The following is a 26,619-nucleotide window of genomic DNA, read 5'->3' on the forward strand; positions in this document are numbered from 1 at the left end:
AAACTTTTAAGCTCATTAATATAATAAACATTTATTTCTAACAAAAGTTTTTATAAATATCAATGATTTATTACTACAAAATTAAAGCACGTTAATTAATAAAAATTTCAGGCTATAAAATCCAAAAACTGAATATTGTAGAGTTTTATATAAAGTGTTTTTTGGTTGCTATTCTTGTAGGGTCACCATTTGTATAGTTAATTGTTATTTTAGTTTGGTTAACAGAGTATATTTTTTGCTGGTGATTTATTTAAGCTACTTCGCTGAACCTTACTAATTGATTAGCTAATTTGTAGACTACTTGATTGTATGTTACACTTTTTATTAGTGAAACGGTGAAAACTTGGCGATACATGATTACAAATGCGAATAATCGCAACGATAACTATAGGTTTAAGACATAATCTTTATCTGACCAAATATTAAGCAAAAAAATTAAATATATATAGGCAATTAGGGAAACAAAGTGATGTGTCACGTTAATTAGGGAAACAAGTGATGTGTCACAGCCTCTTGGTATTTTGTTGCAGTGGCTAGCTTCACAATGTCCATACACATAATATAAAACATCCTTTAATGTGCCATCTCTCATATCACTCCGTACTACGTAAATGGATTGGTTGCACAAGCAATCAATTCCACAATATCACAAAAATACAAAAAATAGTAAATTCATATAAAAAGAATTAACAATAGCTTTTAAACGTTTAAAAGATAAAAATTTACTTAGAAATCTATTTAAATTATTAACATAATTTGGTTAACTGCAATAAACTGGAGGAGTGCGAGTTAAAACGCCCATTAACTTTTTACTTAACAACTTCATAATCAGATTTTGGTTGAACATTTATGTAACTAGATTCACGATTAGAATGCATGATTTCATATTGAGAATTATTTGTCTCATCTTTCTGTAGGTATAAATATGTATTAATATTTAATTTCTTGAACTACCTTCACAAACAACTCAATCGTTATTATCCTTATCTAGCAATTTAAATAACAGAACAAGGTTAAAATCTGCATTTAAAATAAGTACAAAAATAAAAGTATAGTTTGTACCTTAACTTCAGGTGAAGATACGCTTGGGTCTAATGGAGTAAATGACAAATAATTTCTTGGTTCTAAATATAAAATTACTTAAAGAATTTAAATAAAGAAATATTTTTAATTTTATTAAAACATTAAATAACTTGGTCATAAAAAATATTGCTAATATTTTTATATAAATAATTTCAAGCTCGCAAGAAATTTCAACTTTAACATATTTTTTTCACCTTTAGTTACATGAACATTGTCATTAAGATTAGCATAATCCGAAAGTTCAGTTGTATTGCTATCAATCTAAAATATAAAAAATAAAGTGCATATAATAGGGTGGAAAAATCAAATAGACTTTTTAAATTCCAATATCAGCTTTTTTAGTATAATTCAGAAGTTCCCTTATAACCTTACAGATATATGACAAATAAATTAGGAATTTAAATATAGAATGTGAAGGCAACATAATAATGGCACAGTAAAAATTACAGTGTATGACTCATATGCTAACCTTAAAATAATCATTTATTGAAAGCAGAGCAACCTATATAAACTTTAAAATATTAAATTAAGACGTAAGTCAATTAACTTATTGAACTTACTGCAGTATTCGGTTCGTTTTCATGTTGCCGAGTTGTAGCCATATTTACTTCTACATAGGGCTCTAAAAAATATTAATACTTCAACCCTTAGATTTTCCTTTTATTATAGTTTTGAAACTAATTTATTATTTACCTTCATCAGTTTGTTTTTTAAAAAAGCATTTACCACCAGAACATTCTGATCCTAAATAAAACAAATTAAAAATATGTTTTTTACAATTATAGATATATAATCAAAATGTATAAAAAAAAGATTTTAAAAGACTTTAATTATTTAGAAATATACCCTTTTTTCTTCTTAGGAAATATAATCCTAAAACTCCAACCAAAATTAAAACAACAACTACAACCACCACAATAATAATTGTAATTGTTGTGTCCAAACCACCTGAACCACCAGGGCCAGTTGGTTCAATTGGTGTTGAATCAATAACATTAATATCAAATTCAACAGAAAGTGGTTGAGTAGGAAATGTAGGGGATTGAATAGTTAATGTATAACTACCATTGTCAGCTTGTGAAACCTAAAGTTTTTGATAAAAATACTTTATATTAAATTTTATTACTTTCAAAATATAGCTTTTATAAAAACCTTTTAATTTAATTGAATTTACAAAAGGGAGTAATGTTTGTAAAAGGTGTTACTTTACTTTAAGAAATTTATTTTTAAAATACTTTATTTTATATAAACAATTTTGTAGATTATATTACTAGATTATTTTTTTTATAAAATAAATTAAATATTTTTACTAAATTTACCTTATTTCTTGTAAATGTAAAAGTCTGTGTGTCACTTATATTTATGAGTGGGTTCCTATTATCATTAGCCACATTATTTCCTGCAATTCAATATAATTTTAATCCTTCTAAATCTTGTGTTTTGATATCCCATTAAAATAATAAAAAATACCGGCTAAAGTAAGACTTGAAAAAGTAGAAATTGGATTGGAAATAAATTGAAGTGTGCAAGTTCCAGTTTGATTGACAACCCAAGGTAATGAACATTCAACTTCTGGGGAGGGAAATGTTAGTCTGGGTGAATCTATTCAAGCAAAATTCAAAATAACTTGCATTAAATAATAAAATTTTTGTAACTTTAGTTATGACACTACTGTTGTTAATTTTTTTTAATTTTACAGCTTAATACAAAAATGGGTAAAATATATAAAACTTACACAAAACATCGATATATGTTCTTGCTTCTGAGCTTCCAAAAGCATCATTTGTTGAACAAATATAATTCCCAGTGTCATAAGGTTGTAAGGATGACAAATCAATCACAGAACTTGTGTCATCAATTGACCTGTTAATACTCGGTAAACTCCATTTAAATCTAGTTTCTAGCTCATATGAGTATTCAAAATTGCATATCAAAGTTGTTGAGTTATTTAAGTATAGTGTTGATATGTTGTTGGTTGTCTGTATTGCAGCATTTCCTAAAAATGCAATTTTTAGTTAAAAAAACTGTTAACAAAAGTATTCGATCTACAATACAATCTACATAAAAAGTATTTAAGTCTAAACAAATTTGTATAGCAACTAAATATTGGAAAAATTTATTTAATTAAGTATGTGAGTAGAAAAGGGTATAAATACAACTATTAACATAATAATGTTACATAATTATTACATAATTAATATAATCTTACAATAAATTTAAAAATTATTTATCATTTTTAATATTATTACTATATAACACAGTCAAATACTATGTCTATAATATAAAAACTAAAAAAATATTACTTTGTTCAGGAATTACTGTCACATTCTTTTTAGTACTTTGTGTTGAATCAACAGAATTTGAAGCATTACAAACCACAGTCCCAGAGTTATTTAATGGTTGATTGAATTGAGAGGAATTACTAAAATTATTCAAGTTGAAACAGTTTCCATTACATTGACACAAAACCCATAAATATTGTGGGTTAGGATTCCCATCACTTGAACAATTCATTATCAAATTTTGATTAGATCTGATTAAATACCCACTTGCTGAGTTTATTACAAACTTTGATGTTTGAATAATATTTGTTGGTAAACCCGGGGAATCTATTATTATTTAAAAAATTTTTACCTAGACGTAATTGATTTTATATGATACACAAGTTATTATAAAATGTATGATAATTAGTTAGAAAGGTAATTATTATTAACCTACATTGTACATTCAGTATTTTAATATTTGATCTTCCAGTTTGACTAAATTGTGGTAGTTGAGTAAATGGAGAATTTGCTTGACAATAAACTTGCTTACCATTGTCAGATGCTGTTAAATTTGATGTTGTAAAAGTTGAATCCTAAATATTTGTAGACCAAAATTTAGTAACGAAAACCCTGGTACAAACAATTGCTTTTGTGTCTATATGAAATAAATTAGTGTTTACCACATCTTGTTGATTTGAAGTATCTCCAATATAAAAAGTAGATGAAGTTGCATTAGGAATAACTTGATCATAATCACAAGTTAAATCTAATCCATTTCCTTCAATCACTGTTTTAACTCCATTTAATGTTACAGTTGGTGCTAAAAATTACAAAATTTATTTAAATACTTAACATTGTCTATAATTGAAATGTAAAACATGTTAAAATTAAATTTACCTATCCAGCATTGTAAATTATTTTGTCCACTCCAGATTGCATTTGCCAAACAAGTAGTTGTATTAGATGTAAGTTGACTTTCATTGGAATAAAATAACTCTCCATTGTTTGAACAATTAAATGTTCCAACTGAGTTGTAAATTCTAGATGTTGCAAGAACTTCAACACCGTTGGGCAAAGAGGAATTACAATCTTATAACAAAATACAAAAAAATGTTTGAATGATGTCGTTTTATTTTAACATTTTTTATTTACTTTAAAATATAGTAATAGCTATTTGAATATGTTTAAAAATTTACCTATAACACTTAGATACGTGCTTAAAGTTGAACCTATTCCACCAAAAATTGTTATGTTAAAATCCGTAGCTCTTAAATTATGCAATAAAAGAAAGGTTGTAATTTGTATCCCACTTGAGTTAATAGTGATAATTTGGTTACTGCAATATAGAAAAACTATTGATACATGGATAAAATTATTCACTAACTTTATCAATTTGGATTTATTTTACACTTACCTTATATTAACCCGAGCACTATATTCTGTTGGTTCTATAGTAACAGAAACATTGTTATTAAGGTATATGACTGTTCCAACATGTAACTGTAATAAAAAACAATATTATCATGCAATAAAAAACTTATTATCATGAATAAATAAATTTGATGTGAAAAATTTAATTTTATTGATAGTATAGGTTGAGAATTAAAATACAAATGAAACAGTATGTTTTATATTATTCACAAACCAATTGATAAACAAAGATAACCAAATAATAAATAACATTTACTGAGTTAATATTCCAAATAACAACACCCGGATTTGGTATAGAAACATTTACACTTGCTGTAACACTTGAGTTTGTTGATTGAAATGGAAATGATGACAGTAAAATCTCATCACTTAATATTGACTGTGCATCTGTAAAAATTTCCGAGATAGTGTTTGTTATATTTAAATAGGCTTTAATTTATTGTAATAATTTTTAACTATTTTAAACAAATTATTACAAAAAATCTATATATTTAAATATTAAGCTGATTTTTTTACAAAAATATTTTACGTAATTCAGTCTCACTTACTTGCAAAACTCCAAAACATTTGCACTACAATTAAACTAAAACAAGTTTTAATCATTCTGAGTTTCTCATTTACAATTTAAATAATTACAATAGCACAATATGTTCTTATACGGTAAAAATTACTAAGCAATCAAATCAAACTGACAAATAGATAAAACGAAACTAAAATTGCATAACCTTATCAAAACCAAACCACCTTATTGACTTTAGTTGTAAAAATTTAATTTGTTTGGATAGTGATAAAAAGGGGATTTTCCCAAAACTAACAATTTTGTTGTCAATTAAAACAAATCTTATTAATAATAATACATCAGCTTTTGGATTACTTAGACAAATTGTCATTTTTATTTACATTCAATAATACAGAAAATATGCTATGTAGGCCTAAAATATTGCACAAAAAATTATATACAAAAAACTAAAAATATAATAAGTGCCTTTTTCTGACTGTGCTGTCAAATAGTGTTGCAAAATAAATTTTACAAAAAAAACATAAAGCAAAACCATGACAATAATTTGTTACACATTATCATAAGGATTGTCTTTAATGGTTGAGTAGTCAGACTTTGGTTCAATATTTTGATAATGTTGTTGCGAGGTACTTGGTCCAGTGTTCTGTAAATTACAAAAAAATTACAAATTTTTTTACATTTATTTTTAAACAGCAAAATATTTGTTAACTTAAATTTTCTAAATATAAACAATATTATTGTAAGGGTTACCTGTAAGGGTGTTTCTGGATCAAGTGGGGTTAATGTTAGATAGCCATCCTCACCTAAACATTAAAATATTTTACAATTTAAAAATTATGTTATATAACATTGCTTTAATTTTTGTGAAAAAAATGATAACTTGTACTATTGTAGCAAACCAAGATTAAAATTACCTTTTACAACATTCACATTATTCTTGTAGTTTTCATAATCAGTTGATTGATTTGATTTAACCTTAATGTAGAAAAATATAACTAAAGTGTTAATAAATAGCATAATTAACATAAATATTTTTCACAAAGCTTATGAAGACATAATCATTTTAAAATGTAAATAGTACAAAAAAAAGTATATTAATATTTAAATAAAGTGTTTAACCTACTTGTTGTTGTTGTTGTTGTTGTTGTTGTTGTTGGTTTATTGTATTTCCCTGTATTGGTGATTCATACAAACCTAAAAATAGAAATAATTTAGCTAACTTCCATTCTAAACATGAATTAACAGGATGTTACTCATTAATTTTATTTTTTAAAACAACTACTTAAAATCGAATTTTATTTTGCTGATGTTCAAATTGTGGTTTATAAAATCCTTTTTTTAAACTGTTCATTAAATAATTTAAAAATACAAAAATAGCATACCATTGTCAATATGCATAGGCAAATTGTCTTGCTGTTGTGGGTTGTCAAATTGTTTATCTAAAAATATATTTAATATTAAAACTAAAGTTAAGGTTAAAAAAATTACAAAAATGTACATTTATACTTAAATGGAAAAAATTAATGTAAAATAGTAACTTGATATTTAAACCAACGTTAATATACAAATAGACAAATCTAAAGACTGTGTAAATATTCAAATTCAAATTATACCTTTTCTTCTTCGGCACCAAAGAAATAACAAAACTCCAGCCAAAATTGCAACAACAAAAACTACAACAATAATAATTATAATTGTTGTGTCCAAACCACCTGAACCACCAGGACCAATGGGATCAATTGGTGTTGAATCAACAACATTTACATTAAATTCAACAGAAAGTGGTTGAGTAGGAAATGTGGAAGATTGAATAGTAAATGTATAACTACCATTATCAGCTTGTGATACCTAAATACATAACATCCAGCTTTTATTTAATAAAAAACTACTAAAAAACATCATATTTAATTAAGTTAAACTTAAATAAGTAAACACATGATTTACCTTATTTCTTGTGAATGTAAAAGTCTGTGCATCACTTATATTGGTGAGTGGGTTCATATTATCATTTGCAACATTATTTCCTGGTTTAAAAATATAAATAATAATATCACATATTGTAAATTGCAATTTAAATTCCTACAGAATAAATATTTCACAATCAACACAATTTAAATTAAACTCTTAAAACTTTCCTTTGACATTTAATAATAACAAACCATTTAAAATAAGATTTGAAATAGTAGAAATTGGATTGGAAATAAATTGAAGTGTGCAAGTTCCAGTTTGATTGACAACCCAAGGTAATGAACATTCAACTTCTATGGGGGGGAATGTTTGTCTGGGTGAATCTATTAAAAAAGTTAGAAGTTAAAACAAATAAACAATTTTAGTTAAAAAAACATACACACTTTAAGTTAGACTTAAACCTACATTGTACATTTAGTGTGGCAATATTGGATCTTCCAGTTTGATTAAATTCTGGTAGTTGAGTAAATGGAGAATTTGCTTGACAATATACTTGCTTACCATTGTCAGATGCTGTTAAACTTGCTGTTGCAAAAGTTGAACCCTAAATATTCGTAGACCAAAATTAAGTAACAAAAGTTTTTCATTAACTATTGTATTTTTGTATGTAAACAAGTATTTACCACATCTTGTTGATTTGGAGTTTCTCCAATATAAAAAGTAGATGAAGTTACGTTAGGAATAACTTGATCATAATCACAAGTTAAATTCAATCTATTTCCTCCAATTACTGTTTCAACTCCATTTAATGTTACAGTGGGTGCTAAAAATTACAAAATTTATTTAAGAAACTTGCCCTTTCTGCAATGTATATTAAGTTAACACTACATTTACCTGTCCAGCATTGTAAATTATTTTGTCCATTCCACATTGCATTTGCCAAACAAGTAGTTGTATTAGATGTAAGTTGACTTCCATTTGAATAAAATAACTCTCCATTGTTGGAACAACTGAATGTTCCAACTGAGTTGTAAATTCTAGATGTTGCAACAACTTCAACATTATATGGAAAAGTAGAGGCACAGTCTAAAAGAATTTTAAATCTGTTAATATGGGATAACCTCTTTTAAAATATTTTTGTTCAACTATTTTTAAACCCTTTCTTATAAAGTGGTTAAAAGTGTTTTTACTGTTATAATACAATATCGAAAAAATTCGATCTTTAAATAAAATTAATTCCAAAAAATCTATGATATTGATAACTTTGAATTATTGTTACAACGCTAACAAACTAACTAACCTTGAACTACAATCACCCAAACTTGAGTTAAAACAGGTGTACCACTATTAGCACATCCTAAAGTAACATTAGATGAACTGGTAAGAGGTTGTAAAAAAGTGAGCTTGGAATAAATATTTCCATCTTCTATTACACAGGAGATTGAACTGGTGTTATAGCATTCCATAAAAACACCATTATAAAACTGTGTTAAACTTTCAGATTCAATCCAACCCCATGAACAATGACTAATATCAGCTGATTGTGGGATTGTGGCAGTTACAATTAAACCTGTGTAACCTGTTGCCCAGATGTCTCCATTTTGTGAAGTTGGAATCGTTGCTAGTTGGGCATTAACAACTATAAATAATTTTAAAAAAATAGGTCAACATAAAAAATTGTATTATAAAAACAAATCTTTAATAATGTAAATATTTAGTTAGCCATAGTTTACATTTCTAACCTATAGCTTGTTGTAAAAATGTTAAATATGACAAAATATATTTGCATCATTGAAAAAAAATTACTAACTTAAACCTTTTCTAACATACAAAACTAAAAAGATAATTTCCCTTTTGAAACATAAGAATGTTGAATAAAAATCAAAATAACGTTAAAAATACAAAAAATTAAAAACAAAATAAAACAATATGTTTTATATTATTTACAACTTATTAATAATCAATTAATGCAAAAGAATTACTTACCTGCATAACTGAACAATATATGTACAAAAATAAAATAAAACGTAAAACTTTTAATCATTTTGATTCAGTTCTTCATTTATTTTTATCTATAAAGCTATTTTACATTTAGTTTATAAAACCAAAAACTTTAAATCAAATGTAACACAAAAAACTTTTTTATTGATTAACTGAACAATTACAAGTAAATTCTAAAATATTTACATAAGCAATAAAAGGGGACTTCCCCAAATCTCATAACAATGTTGTCAATTAAAACAAAAATGGATTTAAAAAAATTTTAAAACTTATTAACATAAAAAATAATAACTTGCACATAAAATACAAAAAAATCCATTGTAAGAAAATTATTGCACAAAAAAAGTACATACAGAATTAAAACGGTGAAAGTATAATAAGTGCTTATAACTATAGCAAATAAAGTTATACAAAAGAAACAATTATTGAAATATTATAATAAATTGCTACACATTATCATAAGGATTGTCTTTAATAGTTGAGTAGTCAGAATTCGGTTTAATATTTTGGTAATGTTGTTGCGAGGTACTTGGTCCTGTGTTCTGTAAATTACAAAAAAATTACAAATTATTTTAGATTTATTTTTAAATTAGAAAATAATAGTTAGTTCAAATATGATAAATATTAACAATATTATTGTTACCTCTAAGGGTGTTTCTGGACCAAGTGGGGTTAATGTTAGATAGCCATCCGTACCTAAACATTAAAATACTTGGGAATTTAAAAATTAAGTTACATAAAATTGCTTTAATTTTTGTGAAAAAAATGATAACTTGTACTATTGTAGCAAACCAAGATTAAAATTACCTTTTACAACATTCACATTGTTCTTGTAGTTTTCATAATCAGTTGATTGATTTGGTTTAACCTTAATGTAAAAAAATATAACTAATGTGTTAATAAATAGCATAATTAACATAAATATTTTTCACAAAACTTTTAGAGACATAATTATTTTAAAATGTAAATAGTACAAAAACAAAAATATATAAATATTTAAATAAGATCTTGTAACCCACTTGTTGATGTTGGTTTATTGTATTTTCCTGTATTGGTGATTCATACAAACCTAAAAAATAGAAATAGTTTAGCTTATTTGCATTTTTACTGAATTTCAACTCATTAGTTTTATTTCTTAAAACAATTACTTTAAAATTAATTTTTATTTTGCTGATGTTTAAATTGTGGTTTATAAAATTCTTCTTTTTAAACTGTTCATTAAATATATTAAAAATATAAAAATAGCATACCATTGTCATTATGCATAGGCAAATTGTCATGCTGTTGTGGGTTGTCAAATTGTTTATCTAAAAATATATTTAATATTAAAACTAAAGTTTAGGTTAAAAAATTACAAAAACTTACATTTATATTTAAATGGAAAAAATTAATGTAAAATAGTAACTTGATATTTAAACCAACATTAATACACAAATAGACAAATCTAAAGACTGTGTAAATATTCAAATTCAAATTATACCTTTTCTTTTTCAAAACCAAATAAATATCAAAACTCCAGCCAAGATTGCAACAATAACAACTACAACAATAACAATTATAATTGTTGTGTCTAAACCACCAGAACCATCAGGGTCAATTGGTGTTGAATCAATAACATTCACATCAAATTTAACAGAAAGTGGTTGAGTAGGAAATGTAGGGGATTGAATAGTTAATGTATAACTACCATTGTCACCTTGTGATACCTAAATTACATTCAGTCTATATTATATAAAACAAAATTAATAAAAAACAATATATTTAATTAGGTTAAACTTAAATGAGTAAACACATGATTTACCTTATTTCTTGTAAATGTAAAAGTCTGTGAGTAACTTATATTGGCAAGTGGGTTCATATTATCATTTGCAATATTACTTCCTGGTATTGAAATTTAAATATTAATATCACACATTGTATGCTGCAATTTTAATTTCTGCAAAATATTTCACAATCAACTTATACAATTTAAAATAAACTCTTAAAACTTTCCTTTAATATTTAATAATATCAAACCATTTAAAGTAAGATTTGAAATAGTAGAAAGTGGATTGGAAATAAATTGAAGTGTGCAAGTTCCAGTTTGATTGACAACCCAAGGTAATGAACATTCAACTTCTGTGGGGAAAGATGCTAGTCTAGGTGAATCTATTTAAGCAAAAAATAATAAAATTGTAAAAAACTAACTAGATTATTATAAGTTTGGTTATAAATCATTTTATTGCTCAGTTTTTATAATTTTACAGATAAATACAAAGAAAGATATAACTATTTAAACTTACACAAAACATCAATATAAATTCTAGCTTCTGAGTTTCCAAAAGCATCATTTGTTGAACAAATATAAACTCCAGTGTCATAAGGTTGTAAGGATGACAACTCAATCACAGAACTTGTGTCATTAATTGGTCTGTTATTACTTGGTAAACTCCATTTAAATTGAGTATCCAGCTCATTTGAGTATTCAACATTACATGTCAAAGTTGTTGAGTTATTTAAGTACAGAGTTGTTATGTTGTTGTTTGTCTGTATTGTAGCTCTTCCTAAAAAAATGTTAAATTAAATATTCAACATGGTGTGAAAAAGCATGATACAATTTAAAAATATAGAAGATTAATTTTAGTATAGTACAAAAAATAATATGAAAAACATTTACATATATTCATACATAGATAAAAATAGAATCTATATCATACACCAGATAATACAACAAATTGAAGCCAATGTAAATATTAGCATAGGCAATCCGAGCAGGTTATTTACTTTATGACGTTCAACAGTTTTTACTATGTATTAGCCTTACTTAAATTAATAATTTACCCATTATTCCAAGTATTGTCAAAGACAAACAATCTGTTTAAAAAAGTTATTTAAAACTTACTTTGTTCAGGAATTACTGTCACATTTTCTTTATTACTTTGAGTTGAATCAACAGAATTTGTAGCATTACAAAACACTGTCCCAGAATCATTTAAAGGTTGATTAAACTCAGAAGAAATACTAAAATCTTTTATGTTGTAGCAGTTATTATTATTTTGACACAAAACCCATGAATACTGTGGAGTAGGATTTCCATCACTTGAACAACTCATTATCAAATTTTGATCAGATCTGATTAAATATCCACTTGCTGAGTTTATTACAAATTCTGATGTTTGTATAATGTTTGTTGGAAAACGAGGGGAATCTATTAATATTTAAATTATATTAAATATAAGAGTTAATATAAAATGTATGAAGTCTAGTTAAAAGGGTAATTATTTTAAACCTACATTGTACATTTAGTGTTTCAATATTTGATCTTCCAGTTTGACTAAATTCTGGTAGTTGCGTAAATGGAGAATTTGCTTGACAATATACTAGCTTACCATTGTCAGATGCTGTTAAACTTGCTGTTGTAAAAGTTAAACCCTAAAAATGTATAGACTGCATAATTTAGTAAAAAAAAAAACTTTAACTAACAACTGAAAATGTGTCTGTATAAATTAAATAAGTATTTACCACATCTTGTTGATTTAAAGTATTTCCATTATAAAAAGTAGATGAAGTTGCACTAGGAATAACTTGATCATATTCACAACTTAAATTCAATCCATTTCCTTCAATCACTGTTTCAACTCCATTTAATGTTACAGTGGGTGCTAGTAGTTTTATGCATATAAATAATTCCTCTTAAAATTCTAATATCTTATTTTATTAACTGTAGTGTTCTAACTACCGGAAGTGTGGTGTAGTAGTAAAAACAAAAGCTACACCACATGAGGTTGTGGGTTCAATCCCCACTGCTCTTATGCTATAGTGCCCTTTAGAAAGGTGGTATAAACGGTATAAACTCCTGCTGAGCCAGCACTTAATCAGCAGCATAATTACCGGGCAATTATAGTCTCTATAATATCCCAAACTGCCATAGGTAACTCGTAATTGGGTAGGAGTAACTAATGTTTCCCTGTGTTTAGGTCGCTCATTCGACCTTCCCACATCGAGGATAAAGATATTTGAAAAAAAACACTACCTGTCCAGCATTGTAAATTATTTTGTCCATTCCACATTGCATTTGCCAAACAAGTAGGTGTATTAGATGTTAGTTGACTTCCATTTGAATAAAATAACTCTCCATTATTAGAACAACTAAATTTTCCAACTGAGTTGTAAATTCTAGATGTTGCAAGAACTTCAACATTGTATGAAAGTGATGAATTACAATCTTAAAATAAGATTGTTTTTGCGTAAGGCTATTATCTAGTTTATTAAAATACTTACATTGCAAAAGTGTCTTTTGTTATTTAAATTTTACTACAACCTTCTACATTTTTTAAAAAACTCTTAAACCATTAAAAAACATACAAAAATTTTTGTTTAAAAAAATATACAAACAAAAAATTTACTATAAATAAAAAAGTTGTAATTACCAACAACATTAAGGTTAACATTTAAACGAGTGAAACTAAAAAAACTAATATTTGCATCGTTAGAACGTAATTGATGTAGAAGTAGATGAGTTGTAATTTGTATTTCACTTACACCAAAAGTAATATTCTCAAAACTATAAAAAATATATACATTTTAATGTATTATTAACATGTGCTAATTAAAAACTAAATTATCAAAACTTGATAAAATATAATTTTACTATCAGTTATATTGTGCTAACTTGGATGCAAAAAAGCAAAGGTGGGCACTAAACCGTTAATGCGTTAATCGTTAATTAACGAAGTTAAATTTTTAAATAAAATTTAACTTTTAAGTTAACTTTAAAAATCGTTAACGGACCTGTTAACTTTCGTTAAATTGTGCTTCCGTTAAATTAAATCCGTTAATTTAATATTTTTACAAGTTTACCATGGTAATATAAAAGTATATATATTTTATTTTGCCGTTTATTGGGTTTAATCGTTTCAATTTTAAAGGATGTATTGACGATGTATTGACTGACGTATAAACGATGTATTGACGACGATGACGATGTATTGAAATTTTAAACGATGCAGTTTTGAAAACGCCATTTAAACTTACGTTCGTGTAGTTAAAATATCAACTAAGATAAAAACTGCTGTTTTTTTAAATAGGGTCGTTTCTTTGTTTGTTTTATTTAAATTTTAACGTTAACGTTTATCGATAACTACCGTTACATTTTGTTTAATTTAACTTATTAACGTTAACGAAGTTAATATACTATGTAACGAATTACCACTTAACGAAGTTACTTTCTCGGTTAACTGTGCCCACCTTTGCAAAAAAGGTATATTTGTTTTTTCAACACAAAATACAAGTTTTTACATGGTAATATTACATAAGCTACCTTATTACTGCTCGGTCACCCAAGATGTTAGCTGGATCATAAGCAATTAAAACTTCACCACTTATATATCCTACTACTCCAACACTTATCTTTAAATTTAATATAAATGGGTTAATAATTTTAAAATAAACAGATGATAAAATACTTTATTAAATTTATAAAAGCTTTAACATGAAACTCTTACCAACAATTCTTATATTGTAAAGTTAAATAATAAATAATTATAAGAACCAAATACCTGTAATAAATTAAATAAAATGTTGTGACTGAAAATTTTAAACTTATTATTTTACCCCATTAACACTCCAAGTAACAACAGTTGCAGGTGGCATAGAAACATTTACATTTGCCGTAACACTTGAGTTCGTTGATTGAAATGGAAATGATGAAAGTAAAATCTCATCACCTAATATTGTTTGTGAATCTGTTAAATAACATACAAAGAGTTACATTTAATGGTTTAAATATACAATGCTAATTATTAAATGTTATTATCAAAAAAACTTGGATCTCTATTACTTTCGCACGTCTGAATTTAACAAGGCGTTATAACCTAAGTATGGCAATTGTTCAACCAGACATTAAAAATTAGTTAAAATATGTTTTAATGAGTATAACTTAGTCCACTTTACGAGTCAGATGTGTTAATGGGTAAACTGAGTATGAGGGTTAGGGTAAGGGTTTAATTTATGCAACCTCTGTGGTTTAATTACATGTGCAGCATTTTGGTTACACACCCTGTTTATGTAGGGCGTGCAAAACTAATAGAGATCCGAAAACTTAGTTTATTCTATATGTAACATTATAAGAGTAAAACAAACTAGTTTGTTAAAAAAAATTACTCACCTGCAAAACTCCAAAATAATTGTACAACTACTAAATAAAAAATAAAACTTTTAATCATTTTGTTCCAGTTTAATATATTGTGTTCTTTATTTATTTCATCTCAAGTATTTTTACAGTGTGTTTACAATAGTGAACAAACATAACACAATAAACTTTTCTATTATTTGACAAATCATTAATAGTAAATTGTTGAATATGTACATAAGCAGTGAAATGGGATTTTCCCAAATCTCAGAACAATGTTGTCAATTAAAATAAATTAAAAAAACTTTTAAAACTTATTAACATACAGAAATAATTACTTGCACATAAAATACAAAAAAAACATGCAACTTAAATTATTGCACAAAAAAGTATATACAGGATTAAAATGACAAAAGTATAATAAGTGCTTATAACTATTGCAAATAAAGTTCTACAGAAAAAACAAATGTTGAAATATCATGATAACTTGCTACACATTATCATAAGGATTGTCTTTGATAGTAGAGTAGTCAGAATTTGGTTTAATATTTTGGTAATGTTGTTGCGAGGTACTTGGTCCTGTATTCTGTAAATTACAAAGATTATCCAAATTGCTTTACACTTTTTTTCAATAGCAAAATAATGGTTTAATAAACTACTGTAGTAAATATTAACAATATTATTACCTCTAAAAGTGTTCCTGAACCCACTGGGGTTAATGTCAGATAGCCATCCTCACCTTAACATTTAAATACTTCAGAATTTCAAATAAAATTATGTTACATAAATTACTTTAATTTTCGTAAAAAAAATGATAACTGGTACTATAGTAGCAAACCAAAAATAAAATTACCTTTTACAACATTCACATTATTTTTGTAGTTTTCATAGTTAGTTGATTGATTTGATTTAACCTTAATGTAGAAAAATATAAATAAAGTGTTAATAAATAGCATAACTAACATAAAAATAGCACAAAAACAAAAGTATATAATTATTTAAATAAAGTATTAAACCTACTTGTTGATGTTGGTTTATTGTATTTCCCTGTATTGGTGATTCATACAAACCTAAAAATAGAAATAACTTAGTTTACTTCCATTTTTAACATGAATTAACATGATGTTACTCATTAATTTAATTTCTTAAAGAAATTACTTTAAAATTGATTTTTATTTTGCTGATGTTTAAATTGTGGTTTATAAAATTCTTCTTTTTAAACTGTTCATTAAATAGATTAAAAATACAAAAATACCAAACCATTGTCATTATGCATAGGCAAATTGTCTTGCTGTTGTGGGTTGTCAAATTGTTTATCTAAAAATATATTTAATATTAAAACTAAAGTTTAGGTTAAAAAATTACAAAAATGTACATTTATAATTAAATGAAAGAAATTAATATAAAACAGTAAACCAACGTTAATATCTAAAGACTGTGTAAATAATCAAATTATACCTTTTCTTCTTCGGCACCAAAGAAATAACAAAACTCCAACCAACAATAAAACAACAACAGCAATAATAATAATAATAATTATAATTGTTGTGTCTAAACCACCTGAACCAGCAGGACCATTGGGGTCAATTGGAGTTGAATCAACAACATTAACATCAAATTCAACAGAAAGTGGTTGAGTAGGAAATGTAGGGGATTGAATAGTTAATGTATAACTACCATTGTCAGCTTGTGATACCTAAATAACAGTCAGCTTATATTTTATAAAACAAAATTAATAAAAAACAATATATTTAATTAGGTTAAACTTAAATGAGTAAACACATGATTTACCCTATTTCTTGTAAATGTAAATGTCTGTGAGTCACTTATATTGGCAAGTGAGTTCATATTATCATTTGTCACATTACTTCCTGGTTTAAAAATACAAATAATATTATCACACATTGTAAACTGCAATTCAAATTCCTATAGAATAAATATTTCACAATCAACCTACACAATTAAAATTAAACTCTTAAAACTTTCCTTTGACATTTAATAATAACAAACCATTTAAAGTAAGATTTGAAATGGTAGAAAGTGGATTAGAAATAAATTGAAGTGTGCAAGTTCCAGTTTGATTGACAACCCAAGGTAATGAACATTCAACTTCTGTGTGGGGGAATGTTAGTCTGGGTGAATCTATTGAAAAAGTTAAAAGTTAAAACAAATAAACATTTTTAGTTACAAAAACATCCATACTTTAAGTTACGCTTAAACCTACATTGTACATTTAGTGTGGAAATATTTGATCTTCCAGTTTGACTAAATTCTGGTAGTTGAGTAAATGGAGAATTTGCTTGACAATATACTTGCTTACCATTGTCGGATGCTGTTAAACTTGCTGCTGTGAAAGTTAAACCCTAAAAATGTGTAGACCATAATTTAGTAAGAGAAACCTATTACCAACAACTGCATTTGTGTCTGTATAAATTAAATTATTTACCACATCTTGTTGATTTGGAGTTTTTCCAATATAAAAAGTAGATGAAGTTGCAATAGGAATAACTTGATCATAATCACAAGTTAAATTCAATCCATTTCCTTCAATCACTGTTTCAACTCCACTTAATGTCACAGTTGGTGCTAAAAATTGCAAAATTAGTTTACGAATTAGACATTTACTTCAATGGCTAGTTATATTCTCTTGACACTACAATTACCTGTCCAGCATTGTAAGTTATTTTGTCCACTCCACATTGCATTTGCCAAACAAGTAGTTGTATTAGATGTAAGTTGACTTTCATTTGAATAAAATACCTCTCCATTGTTTGAACAATTAAATGTTCCAACTGAGTTGTAAATTCTAGATGTTGCAAGAACTTCAACATTATAAGGAAAAGACAATCTACAATCTAATTAACAAATTAGCAATTTAAGTTAACTTTGTATATATATATTTTTTAAATGACTTTAAAGCTTTATTAAAGAGTAACTTTCAGTGAATTATATTTTTATAACCCTTCCATTCATTTTGACTTACCTTGAACAATAATCACCAAAACTTGATTTAAAACAGGTGTAGCACTATTATCAGAACATACCAGAGTAACATTAGATGAACTGGTAAGAGGGTTTAAAAAAGTGAGGTTTGAATAAATATTTCCATCTTCTATTACACAGGAGATTGAATCAGTGTTAGAGCATTCCATTAATATAGCACTATAAAACCCTACAGGACTTTCAGATTCAATCCAACTCCATAAACAAGAACTTATATCAGCTGATTGTGGTATTGTAGCAGTTACAATTAAACCTGTGTAACCTGTTGCCCAAACGTCTCCATTTTGTGAAGGTGGAATTGTTGCTAGTTTGGCATTAACAACTATAAATAATTTTAAAACATAGGTCAAACAGTTAAAAGAAAAATTGTTTTACAAAAATGTAGTGAGCCATAGTTTACATTTCTTACCTATAAAGCTTGTTGTAAAAATGTTAAATATGACAATATATATTTGCATCATTGAAAAAGAATTAGTAACATAAACATTTCTAACATACAAAAATTAAAAAGCTAATTTTTTTTGAGAACATAAAAATGTTGACAACAATAGAAAACAAATAAATTTTAATAAAATAGAGAATCAAAAACAATGTGTTTTATATTATTTACAACTTATTAATAATCAAGAATATACAAAGAATTACTCACCTGCATAACTAAACAATATATGCACAAAAATAAAATAAAACGCCAAACTTTTATTCACTTTGATTCAGTTCTTCATTTATTTTTATCTATAAAGCTATTTTACATTTAGTTCATGAAAGCAAAAACTTTAAACCAAATGGAACACAAAAAACTTTTATATTGATTAACTGAACGATTAGGAGTAAATTGTAAAATATTTACATAGCAGTATAAAGGGACTTCCCCAAATCTTAGAACAATGTTGTCAATTGAAATAAAAATATATTAAATAATATTTTTAAAACTTATTAACATAAAAAATAATCACTTGGACATAAAATACAAAAAAATTCATTGTAAGAAAATATTGCACAAAAAACGTGTATACAGAATTAAAACGATAAAAGTATAATAAGTGCTTTAACTATTACAAATAAAGTTCTACAAAAGAAACCAATGCTGAAATATTCTGATAACTTGCTACACATTATCATAAAGATTGTCTTTAATAGTTGAGTAGTCAGAATTTGGTTTAATATTTTGGTAATGTTGTTGCGAGGTACTTGGTCCTGTGTTTTGTAAATTACAAAAATTATTACAAATTGCTTTACACTTTTTTCGATAGCAAAATAATAGTTTATTAAACTATTGTAGTAAATATCAACATTATTATTACCTCTGAAGGTGTTCCTAGACCCACTGGGGTTAATGTCAGATAGCCATCCTCCCCTAAACATTGAAATATTTAGGAATTTCAAATAAAATTATGTTACATAAAGTTGCTTCAATTTTTGTAAAAAAATAATAACTGGTACTATAGTAATGATAGCATATCAAGATTAAATTTACCTTTTACAACATTCACATTATTCTTGTAGTTTTCATAATCAGTTGATTGATTTGGTTTAACCTTAATGTAGAAAAATATAACTTACAAGTTAATAAATAGCATAAATAATGTTAATCTTTTTCACAAAACTTATAGAGACATAATCATTTTAAAATGTAAATAGTATAAACAAAAACAAAAATATATAAATATTTAAATAGGATATTGTAAACCTACTTGTTGTTGGTTTATTGTATTTCCCTGTATTGGTGATTCGCACAAACCTAAAAATAGAAATAAGTTAGCTAGTTTGCATTTTTACTGAATTTTCAACATAAATTAAAAGAATGTTACTCATTAATTTAATTTCTTATAAGAATTACTTGGAATTTTATTTTGCTGATGTTTGAATGTTTGAATTGTGGTTTATAAAATTTCTTTTTTTGTGAACTGTTTATTTATTACATTAAAAATATAAAAATAGCATACCATTGTCATTATGCATAGAAAAATTATTTTGCCCTTGTGGGTTGTCAGATTGTTTTTCTAAAAATAGATTCAATAATAAAAAAAGTTAAGGTTTAAATAACAATTACAAAAACTTACATTTATATTTATATGTAAAATAAATTAATGTAAAAAAGTAACATTATATTTAAACCAATGTTAATATACTAAAGACTATGTAAATAATCAAATTAAGATTCTACCTGTTCTTTTTCCAAACCAAATACATATCAAAACTCCAGCCAAAATTACAACAACAACAACTACAACAATAACAATTATAATTGTTGTGTCCAAACCACCTGAACCATTAGGATCAACTGGTGTTGAATCAATAACATTAACATTAAATTCAACAGAAAGTGGTTGAGTAGGAAATGTGGAGGATTGAATAGTTAATGCATAACTACCATTGTCAGCATGTGATACCTAAATAAATATAAAATATATTTAGTTTAAAAGTGATAACAAATTTTACTACTGATCTACTAAATCAGGTATACAACAAATAAAAAAAATAATCTACCTTATTTCTCGTGAATGTATAAGTCTCTGAGTCCATTATATTAGTAAGTGGGTTGATATTATTATTAGCCACATTACTTCCTGGTATTTAAATATAAATATTAATAATAAAAGATATTAAGTTTCTATTATTTTATTTTTTTTTTTTTCATTAACTTTAAATAAATTACCGTTTAATCTAAGACTTGAAATAGTAGAAATTGGATTGGAAATAAATTGAAAAGTGCAAATTCCAGTTTGATTGACAACCCAAGGTAACGAACATTCAACTTCTGTGGAGGAAGATGTTAGTCTGGGTGAATCTATTAAAAAATAAAAAGTAAACAAACAAACAATTTCAGTTGAAAAAATATCCGAAAACCTACATTGCACATTTAGTGTTTCAATATTTGATCTTCCAGTTTGATTAAATTCTGGTAGTTGAGTAAATGGAGAATTTGCTCGACAATATACTTGCTTACCATTGTCAGATGCTGTTAAACTTGCTGTTGTAAAAGTTAAACCCTAAAAATTTGTGGGTCCCATATTTAAGTAAAAAAAAACATGTACTAACTATTGGATTAGCCTCTATATAAATCAAACAAGAATTTACCACATCTTGTTGATTTGAAGTATTTCCAATATGAAAAGTAAATGAAGTTGAATTAGGAATAACTTGATCATAATCACAAGATAAATTCAATCTACTTCCTTCAATCACTGTTTCAACTCCATTTAATGATACAGTTGGTGCTAAAAATGACAAATTTCATTTGGAGACTTGAAAGCTTTAATTGCAATGTATATCAGTCTAACATTACGATTACCTGTTCAGCATTGTAAATTATTTTGTCCACTCCACATTGCATTTGCCAAACAAGTAGTTGTATTAGATGTAAGTTGACTTTGATTTAAATAAAATAACTCTCCATTGTTAGAACAACTAAATGTTCCAACTGAGTTGTAAATTCTAGATGTTGCAAAAATTTCAACATTGTATAGAAGAGAAGAATTGCAATCTAATGATTAAAATTTATTTATATTAATTGGATTGTGTATAACTATATTTTTTTTATTAATTTTATGATTTATTTACAGCATGTTAATGTTAAATTAATGTAGTTAACAAACTAATTATTACTAACTTTGCACAAAAATAAACACAAGTAAATAAATAGGAGCTTTATCTGGTATTGTGCATGTCATTGAAATATTCAAGTTTGCAAATGAAGGAAGTTTAAACGTAAGTTGTGATGTAATGTAAGTAGAATCTTGTACACATGAAATGGTTTCATTTTCTCCATCACGAGGAGTACAACCTAAGTATTCAGGGAAAAAGGTGGAATCATCCAATTCTCCTCCATATTTCCATATACACGCAGCTGATATGTCAACTACCTCAAATCTTGCTTGTACAATAAAACCACTATAACTGGTTGCTAGAACACCAACTGATAAACCATTTGTTACATCTGGGATGGTTGTAATAGTGTTTACAGCAAACACACCTTTAAATATTTTTAACGTAATTTCAATTTTTGTTAGTGAGAATTAATAAAACACCAAATTTCAAGAAATTAAAACCTTTACAAAAAATGAATGCGACAGTAATTTAATTGTAAAATAAAAGAAATTATTTTGCAATATTTGGGTGATTATTTATAACTTATTGTATTAAATAAATTTATATTTTTCTATTTGTTAGAATTTAAATAAAAAATAAAACAAATGGTAAATGACTTACCTATAATGTTTGATAGAAAAAATACTAAACATTTAATTTGCATACTTCTTAAAATATAAGTTATCTCAATTTTAGAAAACATACCCAAACGAGATATTTTTGCATTTGTCAAACATTAAAAATAAATTGATATTAAGGGTATTTCCCAACAAAATAAACAACAACGTTGCCAAACTTTTTTTACATAAATAAAATATTTAACAAATTTAAAAAAAACTTGCAAATTTGAAAACAGACAGTTTTTATTAGTGTGGCGTATTTTAAAATTATATTAAATTATAATAAAAAAAATTCATTCAACTAAAGGATACTTTCCCAAACTTACAATATTGTTGTCAATTTAATTAATTTGGTATATATTGATAGATTAGCATTATAATTATTTAAACACATTATTAACATTTAAAAATGCAAAACATACGCCAAAGATAATAAAATGATTGCACAATTATATATACAAAATAACTGTCATAAAAATATGACAAGTGCTTTTAAATATTGCAAATTAAATATATGAAAGAAAACATAAAAATAAAAAAATAAAATAATATAATAACTTGTTAATTATCATAAGGATTGTCTTTAATAGTTGAGTAGTTCGAAATTGGTTTAATATTTTGGTAATGTTGTTGCGAGGTACTTGGTCCTGTGTTCTGTAAATTACAAAATTTTTACAGCTAACTTTACACTTTTTTTAGTTAGCAAAATATATGTTAAGTATTGGAAAGTAATGTAAAACAGTTCATTTACTAACAATAATAATATTACCTCTAAGGGTGTTTCTGGACCAAGTGGATTTAATGTCAAATAGCTTTCTTCACCTAAACAATAAAATACATGATAATTTTAATAAAATTTTATAACATTAAGTTGCTGTCATTCAAAAAAGAACAACAACTGGTACTGTGGTAGCAAACATAAGATTTTGAAAATTACCTTTTACAACATTTACATTATTTTTGTAGTTTTCATATTCAGTTGATTGATTTGGTTTAACCTTATACAAGTGTTTTCCAAAACTGTCATAATTTTAGAATGTAAATAGTACATAACATATTTAACCATATTTACTTGTTGATGTTGGTTTATTGTATTTCCCTGTATTTGTGATTCATACAAACCTAAAAATAGAAATAAGTTTAGCTAATTTGCATTTTTACTGAATTTTTAACATGAATTAACAGGATGTTACTTAATAATTTAATTTCTTAAAAGAATTACTCTAAAACTGTTTTCTGTTTTGCTGATGTTTAAATTGTGGTTCCTAAAATATTCTATTTTTAATTCTTTAATAAATATATTAAAAATATAAAAATAGCATACCATTGTAATTATGCATAGACAAATTGTCTTGCTGTTGTGGGTTGTCAAATTGTTTATCTAAAAATATATTTAGTATTAAAACTAAAGTTAAGGTTAAAAAATTACAAAAACTTACGTTTATATTTAAATGAAAAAAATTGAATGTAAAATAGTAACTTGATATTTAAACCAACGTTAATATACAAATAGACAAATCTAAAGACTGTGTAAATAATCAAATTAAAATTATACCTTTTCTTCTTCGGCACCAAAGAAATAACAAAACTCCAGCCAAAATTACAACAACAACAACTACAACAATAATAATTATAATTGTTGTGTCCAAACCACCTGAACCACCAGGACCATTTGGGTCAATTGGTGTTGAATCAATAACTTTTACATCAAATTCAACAGAAAGTGGTTGAGTAGAAAATATGGTGGATTGAATAGTTAATGTATAACTACCATTGTCAGCTTGTGATACCTAAAAAAAATATAAAAAATATTTAGTTGAAAGGTGATAAAAAACAATATATTTAATTAAGTTAAACTTAAATGAGTAAATACATGATTTACCTTATTTTTTGTAAATGAAAAGGTCTGTGAGTAACTTATATTGGCAAGTGGGTTCATATTATCATTTGCAACAATATATTCTGGTTTAAAAATATAAATAATAATATCACATATTGAAAACTGCAATTTAAATTCCTACAGAATAAATATTTCACAATCAACCTACTCAATTTAAATTAAACTCTTAAAACTTTCCTTTGAAATTTAATAATAACAAACCATTTAAAGTAAGACTTGAAATAGTAGAAAGTGGATTGGAAATAAATTGAAGTGTGCAAGTTCCAGTTTGATTGACAACCCAAGGTAGTAAACATTTAACTTTTGTGGATGGAGATGTTAGTCTGGGTGAATCTATTAAAGAAGTTAGAAGAAACAAACAATTTCAGTCGAAAAAACATACACACCTTAAGTCACACTAAACCTACATTGTACATTTAGTGTTTCAATATTTGATCTTCCAGTTTGACTAAATTCTGGTAGTTGCGTAAATGGAGATTTTGCTTGACAATATACTTGCTTACCATTGTCAGATGCTGTTAAATTTGTTGTTGTAAAAGTTGAACTCTAAATATTTGTAAACACCATATTGAAGCAAAAAAAAACATTTTACCCACAAATGCTTTCGAGTCTGTATAACCAAATAAATATTTACCACATCTTGTTGATTTAAAGTATCTTCAATATAAAAGGTAGATGAAGTTGCACTAGGAATAACTTGATCATAATCACAAGTTAAATTTAATCCATTTCCCTCAATCACTGTTTGAACTCCATTTAATGTAACAGTTGGTGCTAAAATTACAAAATTTATTTAAAACCAAACACTTTCCCTAATAACAATGTATACCATTCTACTGTTAAATTTACCTGTCCAGCATTGTAAATTATTTTGACCACTCCACATTGCATTTGCCAAACAAGTAGTTGTATCAGATGTAAGTTGACTTTGATTTGAATAAAAAAACTCTCCATTGTTAGAACAACTAAATGTTCCAACTAAGTTGTAAATTCTAGATGTTGCAAGTACTTCAACATTATATGGAAAAGTGGAAGCACAGTCTAAAATAATGTTAAGTCTGTTAATACAGGAAAACCTCTTTAAAATTTTTTTTTGTTAAACTATTTTTAAACCTTTTCTTATAAAGTAGTTAAAAGTCTTTTTACTGGTATAATACAATAAAAAAAAATCTCGATCTTTAAGTGAAGTTAATTCCAAAAATTTTTGATATTGATAACTTTGTATTATTATTACATCTTCAATAAACTAACTAACCTCGAACCACAATTACCCAAACTTGAGTTAAAACTGGAGTAAAACTACCATCAGCACATACTAAAGTAACATTAGATGAACTGGTAAGAGATTGTAAAAAGGTGAGGTTGGAATAAATATTTCCACCTTCTATTACACAGGAAAATGAACTGGTGTTATAGCATTCCATAAAAATACCACTATAAAACTGTGTTGGGCTTTCAGATTCAATCCAACTCCATGTACAAGAACTTATATCAGCTAATTGTGGTATTGTAGCAGTTACAATTAAACCTGTGTAACCTGTTACCCAAACATCTCCATTTTGTGAAGGTGGAATTGTTGCTAGTTGAGCATTAACAACTACAAATAATTTAAAAAATAGGTCAAACAGTCAAAAGAAAAATTGTTTCACCAAAAAATTCTTTAATAGTGTAAATATATAGTTAGCCATAGTTTTCTTTTCTCAACTATAAAGCTTGTTGCAAAAATGTTAAAAAAGTCAAAATATATTCGCATCATTAAAAAAAAATAGTAATATAAACCTTTTGTAACATACAAAATTAAAAAGATAATTTCCCTTCAGAACATAAGAATGTTGACAACAATAGAAATCAAATCAATTTTAATAAAAAAGAGAATCAAAAAAATAAAACAAAATGTTTTATATTATTTACAACTTATTAATAATTAAGAATATACAAAGAATTACTCACCTGCAAAGCTGAACAATATATGCACAAAAATAAAATAAAACGCCAAACTTTTATTCATTTTGATTCAGTTCTTCATTTATTTTTATCTATAAAGCTATTTTACATTTAGTTCATAAAAGTAAAAATTTTAAATCAAATGTAACACAGAAAACTTTTTTATTAATTAACTGAACGATTACGAGTAAATTGTAAAATATTTACATAGCAATAAAAAGGGACTTTCCCAAATCTCATAACAG

The 26,619-nt window shown here is 25.8% G+C and overlaps 7 protein-coding genes and 1 long non-coding RNA gene across 8 annotated transcripts; all 8 read right to left on the reverse strand.

Moving 5' to 3' along the window:
- Positions 1–393: 393 nt before the first annotated feature.
- On the reverse strand, positions 394–5,432 carry LOC145753833 (uncharacterized). The gene is made up of 17 exons (XM_082570299.1): positions 5,327–5,432; positions 5,035–5,165; positions 4,762–4,847; positions 4,544–4,683; positions 4,245–4,436; positions 4,028–4,167; positions 3,802–3,940; positions 3,387–3,692; positions 2,819–3,079; positions 2,554–2,685; positions 2,403–2,482; positions 1,930–2,167; positions 1,777–1,827; positions 1,644–1,705; positions 1,278–1,344; positions 1,063–1,124; positions 394–911 (listed from the first exon to the last, which is right to left on the reverse strand). Exons 1-17 carry the CDS (start codon positions 5,379–5,381, stop codon positions 810–812), a joined length of 2,244 nt encoding a protein of 747 aa, XP_082426425.1. The 5' UTR covers positions 5,382–5,432; the 3' UTR covers positions 394–809.
- Positions 5,433–5,792: 360 nt separating this feature from the next.
- Positions 5,793–9,463, reverse strand: LOC145753844 (uncharacterized). Its single transcript, XM_082570328.1, has 13 exons — positions 9,193–9,463; positions 8,507–8,845; positions 8,101–8,292; positions 7,890–8,029; positions 7,672–7,810; positions 7,458–7,589; positions 7,243–7,322; positions 6,912–7,146; positions 6,681–6,737; positions 6,422–6,492; positions 6,213–6,273; positions 6,049–6,101; positions 5,793–5,941 (listed from the first exon to the last, which is right to left on the reverse strand). The coding sequence occupies exons 1-13, from the start codon at positions 9,248–9,250 to the stop codon at positions 5,846–5,848; spliced, it is 1,653 nt and encodes a 550-aa protein (XP_082426454.1). The 5' UTR covers positions 9,251–9,463; the 3' UTR covers positions 5,793–5,845.
- Positions 9,464–9,586: 123 nt separating this feature from the next.
- On the reverse strand, positions 9,587–10,817 carry LOC145753874 (uncharacterized). Its single transcript, XR_014283864.1, has 6 exons — positions 10,688–10,817; positions 10,458–10,514; positions 10,227–10,276; positions 10,015–10,075; positions 9,851–9,903; positions 9,587–9,749 (listed from the first exon to the last, which is right to left on the reverse strand). It is a non-coding gene; the product is annotated as an uncharacterized LOC145753874 (long non-coding RNA).
- On the reverse strand, positions 10,698–15,528 carry LOC145752737 (uncharacterized). The gene is made up of 12 exons (XM_082569065.1): positions 15,492–15,528; positions 14,800–14,930; positions 14,507–14,595; positions 13,617–13,750; positions 13,220–13,411; positions 12,709–12,848; positions 12,480–12,618; positions 12,089–12,394; positions 11,490–11,750; positions 11,224–11,355; positions 11,009–11,088; positions 10,698–10,913 (listed from the first exon to the last, which is right to left on the reverse strand). The coding sequence occupies exons 1-12, from the start codon at positions 15,526–15,528 to the stop codon at positions 10,698–10,700; spliced, it is 1,857 nt and encodes a 618-aa protein (XP_082425191.1).
- Positions 15,529–15,717: 189 nt separating this feature from the next.
- LOC145752739 (uncharacterized) lies at positions 15,718–18,468 on the reverse strand. Its single transcript, XM_082569068.1, has 12 exons — positions 18,300–18,468; positions 17,980–18,171; positions 17,763–17,902; positions 17,541–17,679; positions 17,327–17,458; positions 17,108–17,187; positions 16,775–17,012; positions 16,577–16,633; positions 16,337–16,386; positions 16,170–16,230; positions 16,003–16,055; positions 15,718–15,902 (listed from the first exon to the last, which is right to left on the reverse strand). The coding sequence occupies exons 1-12, from the start codon at positions 18,466–18,468 to the stop codon at positions 15,807–15,809; spliced, it is 1,407 nt and encodes a 468-aa protein (XP_082425194.1). The 3' UTR covers positions 15,718–15,806.
- Positions 18,469–19,337: 869 nt separating this feature from the next.
- Positions 19,338–21,560, reverse strand: LOC145752742 (uncharacterized). The gene is made up of 10 exons (XM_082569072.1): positions 21,533–21,560; positions 21,401–21,462; positions 20,979–21,312; positions 20,810–20,889; positions 20,487–20,712; positions 20,266–20,322; positions 20,014–20,060; positions 19,797–19,857; positions 19,624–19,676; positions 19,338–19,516 (listed from the first exon to the last, which is right to left on the reverse strand). Exons 1-10 carry the CDS (start codon positions 21,558–21,560, stop codon positions 19,340–19,342), a joined length of 1,125 nt encoding a protein of 374 aa, XP_082425198.1. The 3' UTR covers positions 19,338–19,339.
- LOC145753867 (uncharacterized) lies at positions 21,414–22,626 on the reverse strand. Its single transcript, XM_082570394.1, has 4 exons — positions 22,532–22,626; positions 21,933–22,295; positions 21,615–21,806; positions 21,414–21,540 (listed from the first exon to the last, which is right to left on the reverse strand). The coding sequence occupies exons 1-3, from the start codon at positions 22,611–22,613 to the stop codon at positions 21,619–21,621; spliced, it is 633 nt and encodes a 210-aa protein (XP_082426520.1). The 5' UTR covers positions 22,614–22,626; the 3' UTR covers positions 21,414–21,540; positions 21,615–21,618.
- A 220-nt stretch (positions 22,627–22,846) lies between these two features.
- Positions 22,847–26,507, reverse strand: LOC145752743 (uncharacterized). The gene is made up of 12 exons (XM_082569073.1): positions 26,381–26,507; positions 25,686–26,027; positions 25,280–25,471; positions 25,065–25,204; positions 24,838–24,976; positions 24,632–24,763; positions 24,413–24,492; positions 24,086–24,320; positions 23,855–23,911; positions 23,603–23,652; positions 23,300–23,352; positions 22,847–23,184 (listed from the first exon to the last, which is right to left on the reverse strand). Exons 1-11 carry the CDS (start codon positions 26,436–26,438, stop codon positions 23,335–23,337), a joined length of 1,443 nt encoding a protein of 480 aa, XP_082425199.1. The 5' UTR covers positions 26,439–26,507; the 3' UTR covers positions 22,847–23,184; positions 23,300–23,334.
- Positions 26,508–26,619: the final 112 nt, after the last annotated feature.

Source organism: Corella eumyota, chromosome 5 (assembly GCF_963082875.1).
Source record: "Corella eumyota chromosome 5, kaCorEumy4.1, whole genome shotgun sequence".
Classification (NCBI taxonomy): domain Eukaryota; kingdom Metazoa; phylum Chordata; class Ascidiacea; order Phlebobranchia; family Corellidae; genus Corella; species Corella eumyota.